Genomic DNA, 20625 nt, shown 5'->3' with positions numbered 1-20625 from the left:
GTGATAAGCAATAAAAGATAAGTTGATTAGTTATTTCCAGCAAAAGCACCATCTCCATCTGTGACAGCAGCAGGAGAGAAATGGACTGGATGCAATCCATCAAGGACAAGGGTTTTAACTTACTTAGTTTTCTCTGAAAGTCCTCTATTTGACTCGTTTATATTCAACAGCAGACCAACTGTCATTGCACTTCTCGTTTTAATTTTTACTTTTCTGACATATTTAAGGATCGCCACGTACCAAACAAGCATAAAAAATAAAAAGACACACTCAGAACAAAATTACCTTTAACTGTCCCTCTGTCCATCCAGGGGGGCACTCACACTACACAGTGTGTAGTCGTGTATGAACCAAATATGAATCAGGTATGATTCATCCACCCCAAGCAAAGTAATGGGCAGTCACCCTTATTATCTTATTTCTATATTAGTCTTGCACACAGGTTACCTTCATCAGTCCACCATGACATTTAATGTGCAGAAGAAAGCTGCAAAAGAATGAATCATGTGTCCAAAATTACACGGTGCACACTATGTAAAAGGGGCAGCAGCCTGGATCTACTGGAGAATTCCCTATGGAAGGTGAGATAAGAGCGATCAGGTGTTAGGTTGCATAAAACCATCAGAAATGTTTACCGTCATCCTAGAAGTTTTGGAGCCGATGTGGCATGAGGATAAATCTATACATGCTGGACCAAAATAAAATGCAGGAATTCCTCTCCTCTCTTTCCACCCTTATCTGTCATGCAACATCACCCCCTTCATTCACGAGTGGGAGTAAACAGCCTAAGGAGATTAACAATCATGGTATGTTCACTACACAGGAACTGGAACCTCATATTCCTTCAATGGTTGCAAAGCTTGCCATTCAGCTTAGTGGCAGAATGAAGGCCCATGCAGAACAACAAGTTAGACCAGTGGCACATAAAAATAGAGGAGTATACCCACAGCCTTTGCTTCATCTGTGATTGCATGACGGATTCAAAGAGAAATAAATATGGTTCACACAGCAGCAGCCATACCTTGTTTTTAATGTTGCAGTGGCAGCAAACAGTCCACAGATACTTGAGGGTCCTCCATAACAGGATGATGAAGAGACCCCCAAAAAACGTCACCATGGAGGAGGCGAGGAATGCCCACCACATGCGCTGTCCATTACTGTCGCATGGCACCTCAGACGAGAACGGGATGACAACGTCTTCCATCTTGGATATTAAGATTGAAGAGTCCGGATTTATATTATTATTTATATTGCTTGTCCTCATAGAGCTGTCGCTTCCATGGGGAACCGTGCCATCTGCCTCAGCTAGCATTTAGGAGCCTTGGAGAGCCTCTGCCAGCGTCCCCAGCCCCACTCACCAGCCATATTGCTTAAAAAACAAAACAAACAAAACAAAAAAAAAAAAAGAAAGAAAGAAAGAAAGAAAAAACAAGAAAAGAAATCAAAAAAATAAACCCTATTTGCTGTAGATTATGGTCACCCACCCGACTGAGTCTTTCTGTATTTTAGATTTGCTTATTCGTAACAGTGTGAGACACCGCACTCACGAACCTGACCGAAATAACGGGTCGGTGGCCCTTGGAGAGAGGCATTTAAATCCGCAATAATGACGAATCTATATGCGCTATTCTGAGGGGTTTTCTGCCTCTTTCACGCCATATGCCATGACAGAAACGGCGTCGTGCAGCCGTCGAGGCTGCCACTAATAGTCCCTTTTTTGTGTGTCGAATAAAGTGAACACAACGACAGTGTAAATTGTTGCAGCCAGTCTTCGGCGAGGCGACCTCTCTAGCCGTCTTCCATTCAGGGATCCTGTCGATCAGCAGGCGGAGAATCGATTTCTACTTTCTTTCAGCGTCAATCGACTGTGAAGGGTTTGCAGCAAAGCGAACAAATAAATAAATAAATAAATCATCGAACTTGTAATTCAATTTGGTTAAGTGTTTAGCTGCGAAATGCAGAACACGGGACTACATATTCTCGTTTCCGTTGTCAATTCTGCGTAAAAAGGATTGGCGCTCGGGTGGATGTCGCTGTCTCCATTCGGTCCCCTGCAGCCCTGGCGCGGAGCGGCCAGCTGAGAGCGCCTGTCAGATCCGCTCCAGAGGAGAGCGGGGAGATTTACAGGTAGGAGGGCGGAGCGAAGCGCTAATAATAAAGATGGACAGAGGGCAGCAAGACCGCGACGTTTATTCCAAGTACCGACTGGTGTCCGCTGATTTGGGTGTATAAAGGAGGTTGGCTACAATTGCGCCTTTGCGTCTTTATTGCACGCCAGTGACGCATGTCGCAAAGACGTTTGGAAAGAGGCTGTATCGATCAGTCATAATTTTTGAGGATTATAGCTTGCTGTATAAGCAAATCAAATCAAACAATGAGCCCCAATAGTAATCTTGCATGATGGGGGTGGGTGGGGGGTATATTAATGCCCCGAATTCTCATCATGGATAGTGCTCCACTTTTTCAATCACTGAGACAGGGGCTTTTCACCCATGCATGATGGGCGTCCCTGATTTCATTTTGAAAAATGACTACACACACATACAGAGTGAAAGCCCTGCTCGGACAATTACTGTAATACGCTTGCATTTTTAGCTCACATATTAGACCAAAAACAGGCGTGGATTGGTGATGGCAAAGGATATGGGGGGGACAGCTGGCTTGTGGCCCTGAATAACCACTGACCCCTGAGCGCCAGACCAGGCAGGTGCTCAACCACTTGTGTCACAACACTTCTGATTTCTTGGAGGTGGTTTTGCAATAAAGATCTCTCAGTTAAGTCTTTCATAATGCATTTTTCGTTTTGTTTACCTTGTTTTCTTTGTTTGATTAATGTACACAAGATCAAGGGATACCAGTAAGCATTTCTTTTTGGAGATGAGTACTACATGTCTCAATGACGGAGTTATGACACATAATCTCAAGTAGCTACAGATCATTTGAAAAGTAAACATGTCCGAGTATGATGTGTGTTTTATGATAGTTATTTATTATCAAAGAAATATTAGTGCTTCAACAAAAATAGCTGCTGTGACTGCTGGGAGTCTTTTCAACTTGGGGAGGGGCTGAGCTGTAAAACTCTGAAGGGAAGCCAATCTGTAAATTATAGCACTTCAGAGTTATGACTGTATGTGCAAGCATTTTGAACTTACATAAAAAGGCGCAGTGCAGTCCAACACAGCTACCCACCTTTGGTATGCATATTAGATATGAGGTTCACAGCAAGAAGAAATTTCAAGGCGATGATTTGTTTTGCGTTTAGAAACCTTGATTGCTGCCTGGCTGTAGCTGATGGGGGTGCTGGTAAACAGCATCTGATCAGCAAGTGCGCAGGCAGCTGGATTAAGTGTGGGAACAGGCTTGAACAAGCTCTGAAACTGTCCTCCTGCTGGTAAAACAGAGAACTGTCATTTTACAGGCAAGTGATGCTAATTTACAAGCAGGATCTGCTATGAGGGAACCCTGACATTTTATCTCAAAAGTTCAACAAATAAACATGTGATCATTTTAGACATGGATAATTATTGGTGGAACCAAGGCTTCACCAATAAGGAAATCAATTTAAGTAGCATATTATGCACAGTACAGTTTCCAAAGCAACAGCAAATCCCCATCACACATTATACGTGATGATAAATCTAGCCGGTGTTTTTTGTAAGGGGGATGGACTTGAATTGATTGCCCCACCATGAAAGGCCTGCTGTTGGGTGAGTGGTTCCTATAGGGCAGTGGAACTGGAGCCTAAAGGTCTCAGTGCTGACAGAAGAAGAGATAAGGGTGAGAGCAATCACATGGTGAACTTGCAGGATAGTGGGAGATCTGAGTTAACACCATGCAGAACCAGAGGAAGGACAAATGGGTGAATTCATCCCATCATGCTGAAAGATAGAAAAGAGGCAGAAAATGCCTCTTCTCTTCAACAGCAAGGCCTGACATGAGCTGAGAAAGGCCATGGCTTCCCAGTGTGGACTACAAAGATCCCCTACTGTCAGACTTGAGACTTCTCAAGTTCAGTTGAGCTGTCAGCAGCTGTCTTGAAACAGACACCGTGGTTGAAAAGTTTGAGATCCTACTCCTTTCTAAAACAGGCAAGAGGGGACTTGGAGGACATAAAGAATTGGAACATGGCACAGTAGACCTGCACATAACAGCACATGGTCCTCGGAGGAGAACATTAAGTGACATCAAACAATTAATGTTCTCACCAAATGTAGGAAGTAGTGTGTCTGGTTGCAGACCTTTCATGAGTATGGTGGGTTCCTTCTTGCCCCACTGATCTTGACAGGCAGCTGGAGGGTGGTCATTCACTGTGACATTATTGGTTAGAAGACCATGTGAGGCGCTCAGAGGAATTAACCTCAGGCTAGAGGCACCCAATCAACCAGTAAGCTCTCTTGTAGCCACAGGCTCTCCAACTGCATGGAAACAACTCATAGAAAGCTGCAGAAATATACAATTTTTTTATAGTGCAGACAATGTATGTTTGAAAGTGGGCTAGAGAAATTCTTCACATTATTTGGAAAAGTAGGGGAAAAAATCCTTTGAGATGATGAGATACTGTTAATTTGTTTAACAAAAGCTTTACATTTTACTTAATACAAACAAACATGCAAGACTAAATTTAGCAAAAAAATGGTCAAATTCAGTCTTTCCTGAATAATGTTATATGGGCTGAGGAAACAAACTGATCTTTGGGAATTAGGTACTGGCAATGAATTAAAGCCCATAATTGAAAAAGAGGGGTTCATCGTGTCTTGGGGCTGATCGGTTTCTGTAATTCTGCTGCAACAAATATTAAATGCACCAAAAATATTATGAAATCTGATTAACAAGGGTTGTAGGGTAAAACTGTAGGTCTTTTGGTGGTTACCTGTTTTAAGCTGAGAGCTGAGATGCCATCCAACGAGCAGCTCTTGCAAGCTTAAGAGCTCAAACTTGGTAACAATGAGCAGAAACCTTGTAAAGTCACCGTTAGTCAGATAAATACAAAGTCTGATCTTCATTATTATTTAGCATATGACAAAGAGACTGTGTGCTTGATGCCTGAAATACATTTTATAGTACGATTACCAGAATTCCGTTTCTCTCTAGCTTATTCTGGCTTGCTTAAATCTGCATTCTTATGTGAGGACATCCAAATGTGACATGATTTACAGCTGACATGCTGCTGAGGAGGAGACAGAGCCAAGAGGTCCACAGCTGCTCATTTCATTCACAGGAAGACAGCATCTTTATCTGCGAGATTCAGACTGATATTGTCACACATCCTTATCTCATCGCAGTAACTGATGGCATTTCATCAGCCACTTTTCCACTGGACGCCACTTTCAGCAAAATAGATTGAATTTTGTCCTTTAACTTTTCTGAAAGACAGCATCAAATTTTACAGCAAAATTGAATGTTTTCTATCAACTCAGCTTTTAGAGGAGTGAGGGAGAGAGGGAGCGCGTGTGTGTGGAGAAAACTGAAAATTAAAGCAATAAATAAGCGCTTTGGGGGGAAAAAAAAACAAAGACACAGACAGATTCCATGATGTGATTCAGAAAAAAAAAGTTTTATTCTCATGTTAATGTGTCAACATACAAATCACATTCTTTTCATTAAAAGAAAAGTTCAATCAGTACCTGGCGCCTAGACTCTTCGAAAGACCCTTTCTCTAAATATACAACCATTTCATGTTGTATCCCGCTCTAACGTGGGTTAAACTAACTACTCAGAAAAATAGTAACAATACAGTTTGCTTCTGCTTACTCTTTTAACCCAATAGTCAAAGTTGTGGACAAATTTTTATTGGAAAAAACTGTGCAAGAATAGATCCCTTTTTCATAATTCAAATAAGAAGTGATCCTTTTTTTCTAATTAAGAATAAAAGGCCATCAATGAAATGTAAGGAACTGATGTGATACATAAAAACATGAATTAGTTACAGTAGACATTATAGTACCTATTCATAGTTTGCTGGAAACCTAAGAACAGTTACATGTTTAAGGTTCACAGATAAACAAGTGCAAAATAGAAATAAAAGGATAAAGTAGCCTTAGTGGATGTTGGCACAAATAAGATACAAGACATGGTTTTGAGGAAGGGCAGAATATTTTTGATAATATATATATATATATTTTTTTTTTTTTTGCCTCCTGAATAATAGTAAAAAAATACAATTAAATAACAATGAAAAGTCACTAACATTGAACGGATCAGAGGAAAATCCTTGAAGGCATTACCCTGCAACTTTGCTGTATAGTGTCTCTTATAATGAGTACATCAATAAGTGACTGACAACCAACCACAAAAAACTCAAATTCTTTTTTAAAAAACATGCTAATACCTGCTAAGACATAACTTGACTGCCAGACGTTCCTAGGCATATCACTTAGTGAAAATACATATAATATATAGTCTTTTATATATGTTTCCTTTTTCCAAGATGTATCTGCATACTGTCTATGGTATACTCTATATTGTTGTTACATGTTTAAGAGAAAGGACGAGTTACACAGTGGTCTGTCTAGCCCTGGAGTGCATTCTGAGGAGTTAACCCGTTGGCCACAGCTTCGGCTGACCCTCAAAACCTCTCTTCTGTCATGCTCTGTAAACTGTACTGGTCTTAAATCGGCCTTTAAATCGTCTAACTCCGCGATGGCTGAAATGATGCATTGAAGAAAAAAACTTTTGAAAACCTTCAGAGTTCTGGCTAAACGACTTAGGGCTGGTTTCAGATCAGGCTTTTTCTCCAAAGGCACTTCTGCAAGGCCCATAACCTGTCCTCACACCCAGCTACTACAGAAACACGATGCATAGAGCAAACCTCAATGAGTGCTGGCAGGCGACTTCAGCAAGATCAAGCTACATATTGAAAGAGATTTGATGCTTTTGCACTTTTGTGATGAAACACCACAAGGAATGTGATGCTCGATCCTGGCAATCCATTTCTATAGCATCGTACTCGTGCTAACAACCATGATCCAATTCAGATAAAATTGCCATTATAATTGTGAACAGTCTCAAAGTTCTCAATCTTGCACACACACACACACACACATGCACACACACACACACACACAGACGAAAATAATACAATTAGTTGTCAGTCATCATCAAATGGGTGCATAATTGTAGGGAAACCACAAGTCTCATTTGGTACATGGGAAGGGAGTGGGGTTAGGTGTAATTGAACTTCATTAGTGTTGAGGTTTGTGGACATGAGATAGATGAGGGAAGGACACGCAATCAAGCAAATATTGAACACCAATATTCAGACTTGTCTTGTGACTGTAAACGGATGCTTACAATGCAGCTTTACAAATACACCACCAGAAATCCTTAGGGAAGACTGATTGAACTTTAACGCTGATATCCAGTGCTAACCTGCTCCGGAGTACGTCAGAAATAAAGGAGGCTCTGATTATAAATCATAACAAAGACAAAATAAAAAAATATCAATAATTTACACAACTAGCTCACTGTAGTGTACCTATTGGTATAATATGAAAGGATTAATTAGAGTTTGGGGAATGGAGATGAGAGGCGCAGCTCGCTGTAGAGGCAACCAGTCTCCTCTAGGGGCAGCCAAGTGGAGTCCACAGGACTTTACTTTGTTCTTGATCAACTATAGTGATGATCTGAGTGCAAATGTACGGAAGGGTGCCGCCTTGGACAATACCTGAAAAGAAAAGGGTACTTGTTGATAAATAAAGCTTCAGACAAGGCTTTGTGCTTTGTCTGAAGAACCATAGCACAGATAGACCATTTGTTATGGTCCAACTATGATCTGTAGCTTTTTGTTTGTACCAGAGGGAGATGATTTGTTAACATACAAACCTGTGAAAAACTTGCTGTATTCTTGTTCTATCTTCTGTGCACTTTCAAATTGCTCCTTGGAATGTTTTTGAGATACTTTGTCCCGCAGATAAATTGGATCCTTCTGTTCCCTGCAGGCAAAACAGGAGAGATTTAATAAGATAAGCCTGTTGAAGCCAGTGACCACTTCCAGCGTCTTTCTTATGTGTCTCATTAAGCTTTTCAGTACTCAAAAGTTCTGAATTTATGAGCATGTGTTTTAAACTGGGAAAATTATTTTGCCAGCAAGAATCATGAAAGTAAACTATCTTCTAAAAATCAGTCACAAATGATGTAAAACTACAGTGTAGCATCAACAGGTGTTTAGGCATAATTACAAGTTTTCTAGAGGGTGATGTTTTGGCATAAATGTCAAAGCAGGATTTTGTTGTGAAAAGTGTGCAGGCTTATCCCATTCCATTAATTCCTCAGCCACCCACACACACCAACAAACACACAAACAAACATTGATGGGGTTGCCACACAACCAGGACATACCAATCATCAATCTGCGTTATTAATCAGGCTGCTACTTACTTGATCTGCTTGGAGTTCTTGTAGCGGATGAAGACAACTATAGGATAAATATGAACGCTGTGGAGCCTTTCGATGGCATGTGGGGCAATGTCAAGCAAACAGTGACAGCCCTGTATTGAAAAAGAACAAAAAAAAACCCAACATAATTTCAAAAGCAATTCATTGCTTAGAATAATTTACTTTTAATTTTATAGGCAGCATTCGTAATCCTCATTCACTTGAATCGATGACATAAGAGCTACAAGGATGATCATCTCAAGCAGTGAGTAAAGACAGATACAAGCCATTTTATCCATTCCGATTAAATCCGATACCTTATCCGTGATTTCCTTTATAGAGGAAACAGTGGTCACGTCAAAATGTCCACTCCTGCGCTTGTAGTCGATAAAGAGGCAGTCTTTGACACCGCGCTCGATGGCTTGTTGGGATGCCTTCATCACCTCTGCAGAAACAGCAGAAAGAATGCAAGAGTTTACAAGATAATTACAATGCAGAAAGATCTGAAATTTGTAGAAGGTAGATGTTCAATTTATTCCCATGATCTGCAGGACTGACAAACTCACCCAGAACACATCTGCAGAACTTCCCAGGAGATTCTTTCACAAGCATCTCCTTGACGGGGTCTGTAAGAGGCCCAAGTATGAGCACAGGTCGGGGAGAGGTGCACTCCACCTTCTGGACCCGCTGGTATGCCAAGCTCACGCAATCTGACCAAAGGAATGCACAAGTCAGTCAAACATCCAGTTTATACAGCTAATCTGATGCTCCCTGATATTTCATCCATAACATCTAAAACCTTCTCACCATCAAGGAAAGGGATGGAGTCGGTGCTGATGGTGTCCAGAGCCACCATCTCTTTGCTGTCTTTGGAGCTGCTGCGTTTGTGTTTCTGTTTCCTCCTGAAGAAGGATCTGCGAGCGGCTGCAGAAAGAGTCTTACTGGAATCTTCCTTCATTTCTGTCACACTGTGTCTGCGGTAAAACTCTTGGTCCATCCTGCATTACACAAAAACAAGAACAAAGGTCTTAAATGTAGGGAACAGAGAAAGCATCAGTATTTTAAGGTATGTGCAGTATGTTTATTTGTTTTTTTATGACGAAGAACTGCAGAGATATTTGTCATTTGCTGAAAACTGTTTTTTTTCCCACTTGTGAGGATTACAGATATAAAGAGACCACCTGCTGCATCTGAGTACAAGTATGAGTTTAGGTTCAACACTCAGTTCTGAAGTTAAAATGATCCACTCCATCCATTTCAAGGGTTCACTTAAAAAAAGAAATGTGGGACTTGTATATGTGTTCAGAATGACTGGTCCTCCAGGCAAGAACTTTGCAAGATAAATGCACGTCTTTAGAAACACTGCAAAGGACAATGAGACCTTGTACTACCAGTAAAAAGGCACAGAAGTTACATCGTTCTTAAGTCCTACATTGTAGCAGTATGGCGTAGATTGTTGTCACAGCTGTTCCCAAGTGTCCACTAACTCAAATGTGCATGTGCGTAGGCATGCACTGAATTCTCCACCCACATGTACTTGCTGGGGATCTGTCCTCTCTGGATCTGCTGAGCGTTCTCATCTAGCTGCCAGGCCATCCAGGTCCCAAAGCTGCCCTTTGGTAAAGACTCGTCCACGTACAGGATGTCATCCTTCTTAAAGCTGAGGTCCCCCTCAGCCTCGCCCACCCTGTCGTAAAGTGCTCTAGCGGGAGAGACAAAGATAGATGGTGAGTTATGAAGGGCAGGGCAGAACAAAGCAGCAAAGGAGCATGAAGATGATAAAAAATGAAAAGGGAGGAGAGGTATTATACATGGTAGGCGTGAGGAGATTAAGAATCGGTGAAACAGAGGAGGGGTAAAAAAGGAAGAGTTTATCTAACAACAGTATAGCCCAAGCTCGCCTCCTGTTGGAGCCTCATAAGTCATTCCTGAGTGGCATATCAGTGACAGAAAGGAAAGCTGAGTGTATTTACTGCAGATGACATCACAAGCCTGTTTGCCTATATAACAAGTGACTGCGGCAGCTGCGGCAATACGCCCCGACAGACTCCCAACAATAAAGCATTACTATTTTAGCTCCTAATTTTCCATTCATATATGATGCAGTTCTAATGACCTGGAAAAACATGGAGTACAAAAATGGATTAGATAACCTAAATCTGTAGTGTGATAAGCATCGCTGCAGTCTCACTGTGGATTTGGGACATAATTGGTTAGATGACAAACTGTCCAGCTTGTCCAATGGGTGCTCTTGTGATGAGTCTATAAATAGGATGGAGAGATGAAGCTGCTATGGAAAAATTTGAGGCACTTTTGTAGCGCTTTATTGGATAAAATTCAGATCTATTTGTAGGTGTAACAGATATTTATTTATATGCACACATGCATACATACCTAATGTAAAAGCCATCTCCTGGAACATCTTTGACCATGATGAAGTCATCGGGTCGATGCTGCACCTTTAAAGTGACTGTCTCTGCAGGCTTCAGCATCTCAACATACACCTCTTCTGCCATCTTATTCTTCATATTCACCGAGTTATACTGAGAGATAGCAAACATCAACTTTACATCATTAAATGAACAAAACTACAAAGTTAGTTAGAAGAGGAAAACATTTGATGAATGTTTACACAGTAACATAATTTCTTCTGACTGTGTTACCTCCACTAGTAAACACCTACATTTCCTCCAAGCTCTCAGAAGTATTAAAGTGTTGCAGTATTGATTTGAACCATGTATGAGGAAAGGAAACAAACAGGGAGACTGAAGGGCAGACTGATTGCTGTGCAGTCTGATGACAGAGCTGCGTGGCTTTTCAGATTGCACACCCTTTGTGGCAGTGAGCTTAAGTAGAAGCACGCCAGGAAATGTCTATCACGAATTTGTGGTGTTCCAGATAAATTACCGACGTGAAGTGAGACCGAACACCAGCCGGGAGGAGATCAATCAAAAACAGTGACATGAAGGAAAATGCCAGCACCCTCTGGCAGAGCTTGAGTCTGCAGCAATAAAAAATAACTTTGTCAAGAATAAAGAGACTAAAAACCTCAAATCCGAGTTCACTTCAAAAAGTCATATTACACCTAAAACTGTAGTATAGAAATTCACAGCTTCATGTCAAATTGGAAGACAACTTTCAAATTATTCACCAAAGCGAATAAAATTACTTGAAGAAAAATAAAATTATGAATATGACACAAAAAGTGTACATAGTATAGAGACATCTATACTTTATTAATCCTGTGAAAGATTTTTTTTTCTTTCCTTTGTATGCTGCATTTGTGTGTTGATGACATGTAAATCATGTGAAAGGCATCAAATATAAATTACAGATTGCGTGTTTGTATGTGAGTTTGTGTAGAAGTAGGTCTTGTGTGTATGTGTCTTTTATGATAATTTACCTCCAGGATAAGGTCCCCAGCAAGTAGCCCATTAGGGCCTTTGGCAGGACTGTCCTCATCTATGCTCTCGATGTAGACGCCCCGCAGGTTACCTCCACAGAGCGTGACTCCTACTTCCACACCAGGCCTGCGCACCGTCACAAGCCGGGGCTCAGCCACTTTCCTGCTGCCCTCTGATGGCATCCTGGAGGAAGAGAAGTGTCTGTTAGAGACGAAGACTACTGGCATGGCAAACAAACATTCCTTCTTATACACATCAATTGGTTTAAAGGTTTTTAAGCTTTTCTTAAGTCTTTGTGAGCATTCTTGCCTGATGAAACTGCGAGGACTAGTAGTGGGTGTGGTCTGCTTGGATGAGGGAGTGAGTGTTCCCTCGTCCTGTTCGCTGAGCGTATCGATGGTGGAGTGATTGTCAGGAGTGGCGGTCCCGCTTCCCTGGGGAGTCGCCTGAGTGCTGACTGGCTCCAGACGGGAGCTACAGAGGAAAAAACAAGGAAAGTTTGTCTTTGCTGATGAATTTTCACTCAATTTAATGCATCATCTGATTTTGTCAGACAGTTAAACTAGCACAAGAAGCTGCCTACTGTAGAGAAACAAGTTTAGATTAGAACTGGGAAGTCTGTGCTTGGTGATATCAGGAATGACCATTTTAAAAATCAGCCAGCAGCGCAAGTTTTAAGCTAACAAAACAAGAGGGAAAAGTTCCACTTCCTATGCCCATATCTGTGTGGATTAACAAAGTATGGTAATGGTGAAAGATTTTCTCAATAGTTCATCATTCAGAAATGCTAAACACTTGCTGTAGAATTGGCTAAATTAATATGTTACAAACCAAGCAATCCCAAAAGCTCATGTTTCAGTTGCTTTGGCAGAACACATCCAACTCCCTCCAGTTCAGACATTTCCAAACAGCCTCGCCTGGGCCCCATATTAAATATCACAACCGTTTATCTAATATGGGGCTGCAGAGAGGCACACCAATGAGCCACACTGCTAAAACCTACAGTTATGTGGGAAACAAATGACACCTTCTTTCAGTTCTAAGAACTCAATGCATCAGGATACTCTGCATTTTGGTTTAGGTTTGGTTGAATATAATCATAAAATATGAGGCTGTATTTACCTCTTTTAAAAACCTGTTGAAGATATAATGATTTTTATTATGGCTACATACATAAAATCGTACACTTGAAAGAGTGTAGACTTTTCTCACATGATTGTACATCACTGGTTTGTTGTTTGTTGTTTTACCTGGAGCGTGAATGGTTGCCAAGCTGGTACATGTGTGGGTTGTACTGGGCCATAATAGTGATGGTGTCACACTGTTGGCCAATGATGAGACGAGCTTGCTGCTCAGTAGCGTTCCGCAAGTTAATACCATTGTACTGATAAAGGAGGAAAAATATGATTAGAACGGGCATTTTAGAACTGATTATGTCACTAAAAGAACTGGGAGATGGAAACTCTGGATGTGTCCGGTCCGTTAAGTGCTTTAAATGATTAGCAGAACTCAGCAGAGAGGACACTCATGAGAGTTGACAGAGAATTAGTTTAACACACATTTCCTAGTCTTTTAAAAGGAAGAAAATAAATCTCCAATCTTCTGTATAGAGCTCAAGCAGCCATTGTTTTTCATGACACATCTGTGGCTAATCCAGAAGTGCAGAAGCAGAGCTCACCTAACTATGTAAAAAATGAATAAATAGAATATTTATAGGTAAGGTAAATAAGGAATATTTGAAGCAAAGTAAACAAGCGTATTTTACGTTCACATACTTTAAAAAGCATTTCTTAGTCTAGTTTTTATAAACAACAAAAACATGTGTAACACCCTCCACTACGCTGACACCTACTTGATGTGCTTTACAATATCAGCTCAGTAAGCAGTGAAAACATGTTTGTGAGGAGATTTCAGCAATAATTAAAATGCTGGATCTGTGACAGCGCTAATGAATTCAGTCCTCCAGTATGTGAAGCCATACAGAATACATGTATTACAAGCAGTAAAATAACTAAATCTTGAAAGAAAGCATATATAATTTTTATTCTTATTTATGCTACTTAAAGATGTAATAATTGTGATATACAGCAAGTTATTCATACCTCCAGTAATTGGTCTCCATACTCCAACCCTGCCTGGTGCGCGATGCTACCTCCAGTAACTTTTGAAACAAAGATTCCTCCATTCTCCCCACTGACAATGGAGATGCCCAGAGGCTCTGCACCCTTGTGCACAATGACATTGCGTGGTTCCTCCAAGTATGGTCTGGTGGGAAAGAGGAATCTGCATCAGTAAATAGCATCACAAGAGAGATGATCCAGGACACTACCAGAAAGTACAGACAGTCCAAGGTGGTGTGAAACTGTCTCTTTACAGCTCTGGGAAGATATTCACAATGCAGGTTTCTGCAGGAATTATATTTTAAAATAATATCTGGTTCAAATTATAAGCGCAAAAGTAAATAGAAAGCTTTTGCTGATTTTGAAGAATATTTGAACCTGAGTTTAAATATCCCCCCAAGTCTGTAACAGCTTATCTCTCCAGAACACCACTTTATGCCTGGTTTACAAAAGAAACTGGATAGGTTTAGACAACACAGAAACAGTGTGAACAGTGGAGGCACAGGAAGAATGTGAAATTCCTTCACATGAAGGAGATTTCCATGAACTTTGTGTGTCTTCATAACAAGGTGGCTTTGAGCATGCCTTCCACTTTCATGAAGGCAGATCAGAGAAAAAGAGCTGCAGCCAGAGACTGGAGTAAAGAGAGTGGTGGTGTACAAAACAAGACCACAACCCAGAAGCTTGGTGTTGAATAATAACTAGATTGCATAACATACATAGTGCAGAGTAAAGGGTGACTTGGCTTAGGGCAACAATGTATACATGCACACGGACCATGTCATCTTCAGAGTATATACGATACATGCACTATCTGAGACTGAAGTGGGTCTTCTGACATGGAGGGAGACATGTGCAGGCACATAAACAGTGAACCTTTGAAGTTTGCTAAGTGTAGCTAATCAAGGTTTGTGTGCATCTTTAGACACAATTCATATTGTTGCATGCAAAAATACTATAAATTAGAAATATTAAACCATTCTTTTGGTTGCAGGTGTGGAAAACATGGGGGGAAAAAAACAACTTCCTCTTGCACTCAACACAGTGTTTATAAACTGCACAAGAGTATTCTGCTCCTCCATATTATCTGCACCAAAACATATGAATAAAGTGAACTTGGGTGGGAAAGGGTGGGAGCATTCCCTTGTTTGTAGCACTGTAAGGGGGGAACAAACCTGAGGCTCCTGAGAGAGGAGAACCTCGGCCTTGCAGCCAGAGGAATCCTTAGAAAAGAGCGATTACGGTACAAAGATCTGGAAGATGACCGTTGCAAAGAGGCGAAAGGAAGATAAAGAGAAGAATGGGGGACATATCATACATAAACAGTAAATGCTTGAAACGTGTTGTCAATACGATGAGGGACAGGAATGTTGAAGGAATGAATGAAATAAAGTTCTAACAACGAGATAAAACTGGATTTTGGAACCGAACAAAGCTTCAATAAGTTTAAAGGCTTGAAATTTGAATTACTATGAGATTTTGCACAGCTGATCAGAGTAAATTTGTTGCCAGGCAACACCTTTATTTAAACAGCCTAGGAAGATCCTTGTGGGCAGATGAAACCCATATTGTACTTAAATCTAAAAGGATTCTTTCTTCAAACAATTTTAGCAGGTTAAGCCAATTTCTCCACATTCATCCTATAAATAGACAATGAATGAATGAAAGGTTAAATTTAGGAAGAATCACTCCGAGAGTATAGAAATATGTAAACAAGCTAATATGTAACATATAAGCATCACAAAATACACAAACATGTGCTCTAGCTGATAGGAGATGGCGATGCAGATTAATGCATATTTTCCTTTTTTTTTTTTTTTAAATTTGACTTTTAAAAAATGATCTGTGAGTTCTCCTTTACATCATACCTGTCTTTCCTGCGCTCCCCTATTGGTACAGGACTGACTGAGATCCGAGGTAAAGTGGAAATGGAACCTTGTGATTGGCTGCTGGCAAAGGAAGAAGTCTCCAGATTTAGCGGTGACTGTGGAGGCGTGATAAGACTGGGACTGCTACACTCCGAGTGTGACAGGGAGCCTGGATTTAAGGACAGAGCAGCAGAAAGAGACGATAGATAATATTTCAATCTCTTATTAAGATACGTTTTATAATACTCAGCTTAAATTTGATTACAATTAAAAGTCCACATAATTGTGTGACACTAATCAAAAACTTGCTTTTAAAAGACTTCATATGACTTGTTCCAGATTAACCCAGAAGAGCCTGATGCAACATATTTGTTACATACAATTTGAGACATTTTACTTCAATTTATGGTATAAACGTTGCTCAAAATCCTGTTGAACACAATCTGATACTCGTCTTCTGTCCTTAATAGATACCCAGAAGCAGAAAACCACATTATAATATTTTTATATATTATATAAAATTATTTTTTTTATATGTTTAAAATATATAATATATATTTTAATATTATATATTATATTGATAATAAATGGTAGACATCCCCCCAAACAGAATGTTACTTTTTTTTGTTACATTTTGTTAAAGGGCCAAATAAAAATATAAAAAATAAAAAAAATTGAACTTTTCTTACCATTTTTTCATGGTTCAGGCCCTAAAGGGTTAAAGAAATATACTGGCTATTTCTGCAACAAGGACAATTTTGCCCATGGTCCCTGTTAGCAGGAGCTTGCTTTAAGTTTTAATACATCCAAATTGGTGTTAAATGGCAATGAAAGCTCAGTGGTCCCACTACTCATTTAGTATTCATAATAATGAATGCTGTACAAAAACACTGATCCTATTAGCTTAATGAGGTCAACAGTATTAAACTAGATATTAAAAACATATATAAAAAGGATGAATTGTACTCATTTGGAAAAGTATTTTTTTAATATATTCATCTTTTTAAAATGCCAAATACAGTACCTCTGTCTGACCCCAGCATAGACCGTGGGTATCGTGGAGTGGATGGGATTTTGATCCTTTCAGTACGGTACTGAACATTACTGGAAGAACCTGGCAGAGGAATGAGAAACAATTTACCACAACATCCAGAAAAAGAACAGGATGGGAGTCTGTGACCCGTCGTATGTGTGTGAGCGAGTTTGCGTGCGTGCGTGTCAGACTGACCGAGCCGTGCACTGGAGGGCAGTGAGTTTGTACCGTGTGAAGCTCTGCTGCTGCGTGATGATGAGGATTCAGAGTAGTCACTTGTGTGCTTCTGCTGGCTCAGGTCCAGGCTCAGACGACCCTGATGCTGTGGGCTGCATGAAAGAAAATAAAGTTAGAATTCTGTATGTAACGCACGCTCTATTTCAGCACAATTTTCACACCTAAAAGGTAATTAAACTGATGGGCAGAGCTTAGTCAAAACAGCACAACATTAAGGAAAAGCAACAGCAGGATATTTAATCAGTGATGTTGCCGTTGGGAAAAGGGCTAATTTAGAATTATTGTTATGATTCAGGTCCATTAGAAAGAGCAAATTAAAGAAGCCTTGTTATAAAACATTAAAAGGCTATTTGAAATGGCAGATTGTCTCAAACAGACCACAGTATCTGAAGGCATCCACAGACTTAGATCATATTCTGTTACAGCTCGATAATGTAAACTGGACTACCTAAAGGGCCTGATTAGTTATAGACAATAAGCAAGTGGCTGACAAAACCATTACATGTTCTGTGGACTATTAGAAGGATTTAAATGTGATTGTTTATGTAGCAGAAGTCAGTTAAGGTAAGTCAGTACCAGGTTCAAATGTGAGCGTGCATGTGAGAATAAGTGCTGAACAGAGTATTACAATAGTCTAATAACATTAAGACTAATAAAAAACATTGCTGAGAGTCAGTTTATAACATGAATTTTCTAGTGATAATGTAGTACTGATAATTTCCTAATGTGATCCTGAAACTAGATTCATAACACGCCATCAAGCTTAATGGCTAATGAAACAACATTTTCAGCCTTTGCTTTTTGGAACAACATGTATCTCAGGAACTGATCTAAATTTTAGGGGATAAACAGATTAAATAAAAATCACTATTAGGAAACAGAAGTGAGATCATCAGAGGAAAATGAATTGTGCTAAGGATGTGGTTCTTTATGAAAATAAAGTGAGAAAATGAGATAACCTGGTGTGGGTGTGCTGGTGACATATCTGAGATGCAACAGATGGACAGTTGCTGGTATGAACACGGTGACTGCGCACGGTGTACACTGGATTCCTCATCACAGCCGTCACTGCAGGGCAAGGAGACAGTCCACGGTGGGCCGAGTCTGATAGGACACAGACACACCTTCATGTTGGGGGCGGGGGTATAATTATGTGTAGTCAATGTAGCCATTTTGCATTTGAGAAACTCACTAGGAGGTAGGTTGCCGTTGTAGACTGTAGGGACAAAGCCAACACTGTGTCTTTGAGAGCGGCTGGGGGAAGAACGCAGCATGTCTCTGGGCTCTGGTGAATGCTCATCATTGGAGTAGCTCTGTGATGAATCACAGACATAAATTCATACAAATTTTCCCAGCTAGGTAAGAGAGTAACATGTCTAGAACTTTTCCACCAATCATTGGAGGTAATGCATGAGAAAAAAAAGGACATCACCCCACAAGAGAAAAATGAACATTTATCCCCACTGCACTCTCCTGTGTGCTTCAGGACCAGAAGAGGTGGCTGGGCAGGCTGGGCAAGCCTGACAACCACACTCTGACTCAGCTCTGGGGCTGGGTGGCTGTACCACTGCTGTGGCATCAATCACTTAGACACGCTGGCCGAAAGGCAAGTCCTGGAGGCTTAATTCTGACAGGCAGTAAATTCTATTACAGAGTGGATACTCTGGTCCACTAGAATGGTTTCAAAGCTCCCATTCAGCTTTTTTCTCGAATGCGCCACATTTTCTACGTTAGAGAAACTTTCTAAACTAAATCTAAACTATTTAGGACTGATGAAGAAATGTTTAGAGAAAAATAAGCATAATGTCAATCCTTTCAATCCACCTGCAGAGTGTTGAATAAACTCACTTGGAAGGTAGGAAGAGTGATGGTCTGAGGGGTCCTCCTATGCCGAAGAGCGGGGGCAGATTTAGGGCGTGGCCTCTTTACCTCTGGTTCCTCTCCTCTAGTACGGCCGATGTCCTCATCACATGACTTTCTAGAGGTGAGGACCTTGCCATCCAGGAAATAGTGGTTTCCGTTCCTGTCTCTTTCCCGTTCACTTCTGTCTCTGCTCTCTCCTGCTGCCATGGTGATGGAAGCCTCTCCCTTGCCCTCTGAGGTGATTGTGCAGTCAGAAGCAGAGCTGCTTTGATGTTTGTGTTTAAATTTAAAAGAGTCGCTGCGAGTGGGAGGGGTTGGGGGCGTTGGGGTAGGAGTGGAAGAGGAAGAGAGGGACTCCGTCTTTGAAGGCTGTGGGGAATGAGAAGCTGCAGCCGCCGCTACAGTTGCGATTTGATTGGCTGCCATGTACTCCATCTTAGAAGAAGGTGTTTCAGGGCGTTTGAATGTGTCTGGGTCGAAGATAGACTTCCTCTGCTTGGGCGATTTATAGATGGAGAGTTGAGTGGCTGTTGTGACTGGACTGGGGTTATCTGGTGCAACCGACATACCTCCCACCATCATCTTGGGCCAAGTTCCCCCACTGTGCTTCTTTTCCAGAGTTGTCTCCATAGCGATGCATTCAGAGGGAGAAACAGGCTCAAAGGGCAATGAGGATGGCGCCTTTGGATAGGGACAGCACTCTTGGAAAGCACTGGGTCCATAGCGACCAGTTCCCAAGTCTGAAGCTGGCCGAAGGCTAGTGGCATGAAGGGAACCCGGAGAGAACGGCTTGCTCATGTCACCATACATCTCATCAGATTCACCTCTGACCTTCCTCCTCTCCCCAGAGATACTGCTTGTGCTTGCACTTCCAACATCAGGGCAGAAGATGTCAGTCTGTGTCGAGCTGTTGTGTTTGAAGTTACGGCTGTTCCGGGAGTGGACCTCTGACAGGTGAATGCGCCCATTGGGCTTCTCCGACGTTTGCAGACTCTCAAAGATATTCTGTCCTGATGTACTGTGAGGGAAAAACTGTGGGGTGAACAGACAAAGGAATGAACAACACCACCATCAACAATGAACAACACCAGATTAGCTCATGTTTTTCCCTGAACATTGAAAAAACAGCATGGTAACACTGTACATGAGCAACACAACAGCTGAAGTTATACAACTGCTATGTAGGACATGCAGAACTGGAGAAAACGCTTGATGATTCCAGTGAGAAAAGAAGCTTAGAAAGTGAGACGAGTTCTGGCTCACCTTCATGAGAGATAGGCTGAGAGAGTCCCTGCAGTTCCTCAACAGAGCCTCACACTCTGTCACAGACTTGTTATCCAGAGCAATTCCATTTATCTGCAGTGAAGAGACACACTGGAAATAAGGACAGGTCGTTTAACACAAAAGCAACGCTAGCTGTCTTCTCTGACAGGCTTCTGATGCTCATTTGTGTGTTTGTCTTGGGTTGCAGTGTTATTAAAATAGCAGCATGTCTACAAACACATTCTGCTAACAATCTCGAACATGAGAGTGCAACGAGCTTGAGATGTGCTTCATGCTGTTATGGCGGGGGAAACCACAAGAAATCTAGGCCAGCACATTTTAGTCTCAACAACTCACACTGCAATCCCACATTTCCACCATAAAGAGTTGGTCCTTTTTTTTCAAACTGTCTGAGACAATGAGGAACAAACTGGGTACTTTATTGTGGCTGAGATTTTAAATAG

The 20625-nt window shown here is 41.0% G+C and overlaps 2 protein-coding genes across 17 annotated transcripts in view; both read right to left on the bottom strand.

Annotated features, from left to right (window-relative positions):
* Nucleotides 1–1389, bottom strand: part of kcnma1a (potassium large conductance calcium-activated channel, subfamily M, alpha member 1a) — a 148170-nt gene extending 146781 nt beyond the window's left edge. For 4 of the 14 annotated variants that reach the window (XM_042010212.1, XM_042010209.1, XM_042010210.1 and 1 more), the window contains exon 1: nucleotides 1022–1386. In XM_042010212.1, coding sequence (XP_041866146.1) covers nucleotides 1022–1312 — 291 coding nt within the window. In that variant the 5' untranslated portion in view covers nucleotides 1313–1386. Of the gene's footprint in view, nucleotides 1–1021 lie in introns of all 14 variants that reach the window. The other 10 variants (XM_042010203.1, XM_042010202.1, XM_042010213.1 and 7 more) reach the window with 5 other exon arrangements.
* Nucleotides 1390–5533: 4144 nt separating this feature from the next.
* dlg5a (discs, large homolog 5a (Drosophila)) overlaps nucleotides 5534–20625 on the bottom strand; it is a 39348-nt gene continuing 24256 nt past the window's right edge. The window contains exons 15-34 of one of the 3 annotated variants that reach the window (XM_042010283.1): nucleotides 20162–20254; nucleotides 18884–19930; nucleotides 18228–18348; nucleotides 17995–18139; nucleotides 16994–17127; nucleotides 16790–16879; nucleotides 15766–15934; nucleotides 15073–15150; nucleotides 13880–14042; nucleotides 13028–13161; nucleotides 12087–12251; nucleotides 11777–11960; nucleotides 10768–10916; nucleotides 9905–10075; nucleotides 9181–9371; nucleotides 8940–9083; nucleotides 8691–8818; nucleotides 8377–8486; nucleotides 7822–7931; nucleotides 5534–7663 (exon numbers count right to left, since the gene is read on the bottom strand). In XM_042010283.1, coding sequence (XP_041866217.1) covers nucleotides 7560–7663; nucleotides 7822–7931; nucleotides 8377–8486; nucleotides 8691–8818; nucleotides 8940–9083; nucleotides 9181–9371; nucleotides 9905–10075; nucleotides 10768–10916; nucleotides 11777–11960; nucleotides 12087–12251; nucleotides 13028–13161; nucleotides 13880–14042; nucleotides 15073–15150; nucleotides 15766–15934; nucleotides 16790–16879; nucleotides 16994–17127; nucleotides 17995–18139; nucleotides 18228–18348; nucleotides 18884–19930; nucleotides 20162–20254 — 3630 coding nt within the window. In that variant the 3' untranslated portion in view covers nucleotides 5534–7559. The remainder of the gene's footprint in view (nucleotides 7664–7821; nucleotides 7932–8376; nucleotides 8487–8690; nucleotides 8819–8939; nucleotides 9084–9180; nucleotides 9372–9904; nucleotides 10076–10767; nucleotides 10917–11776; nucleotides 11961–12086; nucleotides 12252–13027; nucleotides 13162–13879; nucleotides 14043–15072; nucleotides 15151–15765; nucleotides 15935–16789; nucleotides 16880–16993; nucleotides 17128–17994; nucleotides 18140–18227; nucleotides 18349–18883; nucleotides 19931–20161; nucleotides 20255–20625) is intronic. The other 2 variants (XM_042010284.1, XM_042010286.1) reach the window with 2 other exon arrangements.

The sequence above is a fragment of the Melanotaenia boesemani genome, chromosome 16 (genome assembly GCF_017639745.1).
Source record: "Melanotaenia boesemani isolate fMelBoe1 chromosome 16, fMelBoe1.pri, whole genome shotgun sequence".
Taxonomy (NCBI): Eukaryota; Metazoa; Chordata; class Actinopteri; order Atheriniformes; family Melanotaeniidae; genus Melanotaenia; species Melanotaenia boesemani.
This window is presented reverse-complemented; position numbering and strand designations above follow the sequence as displayed.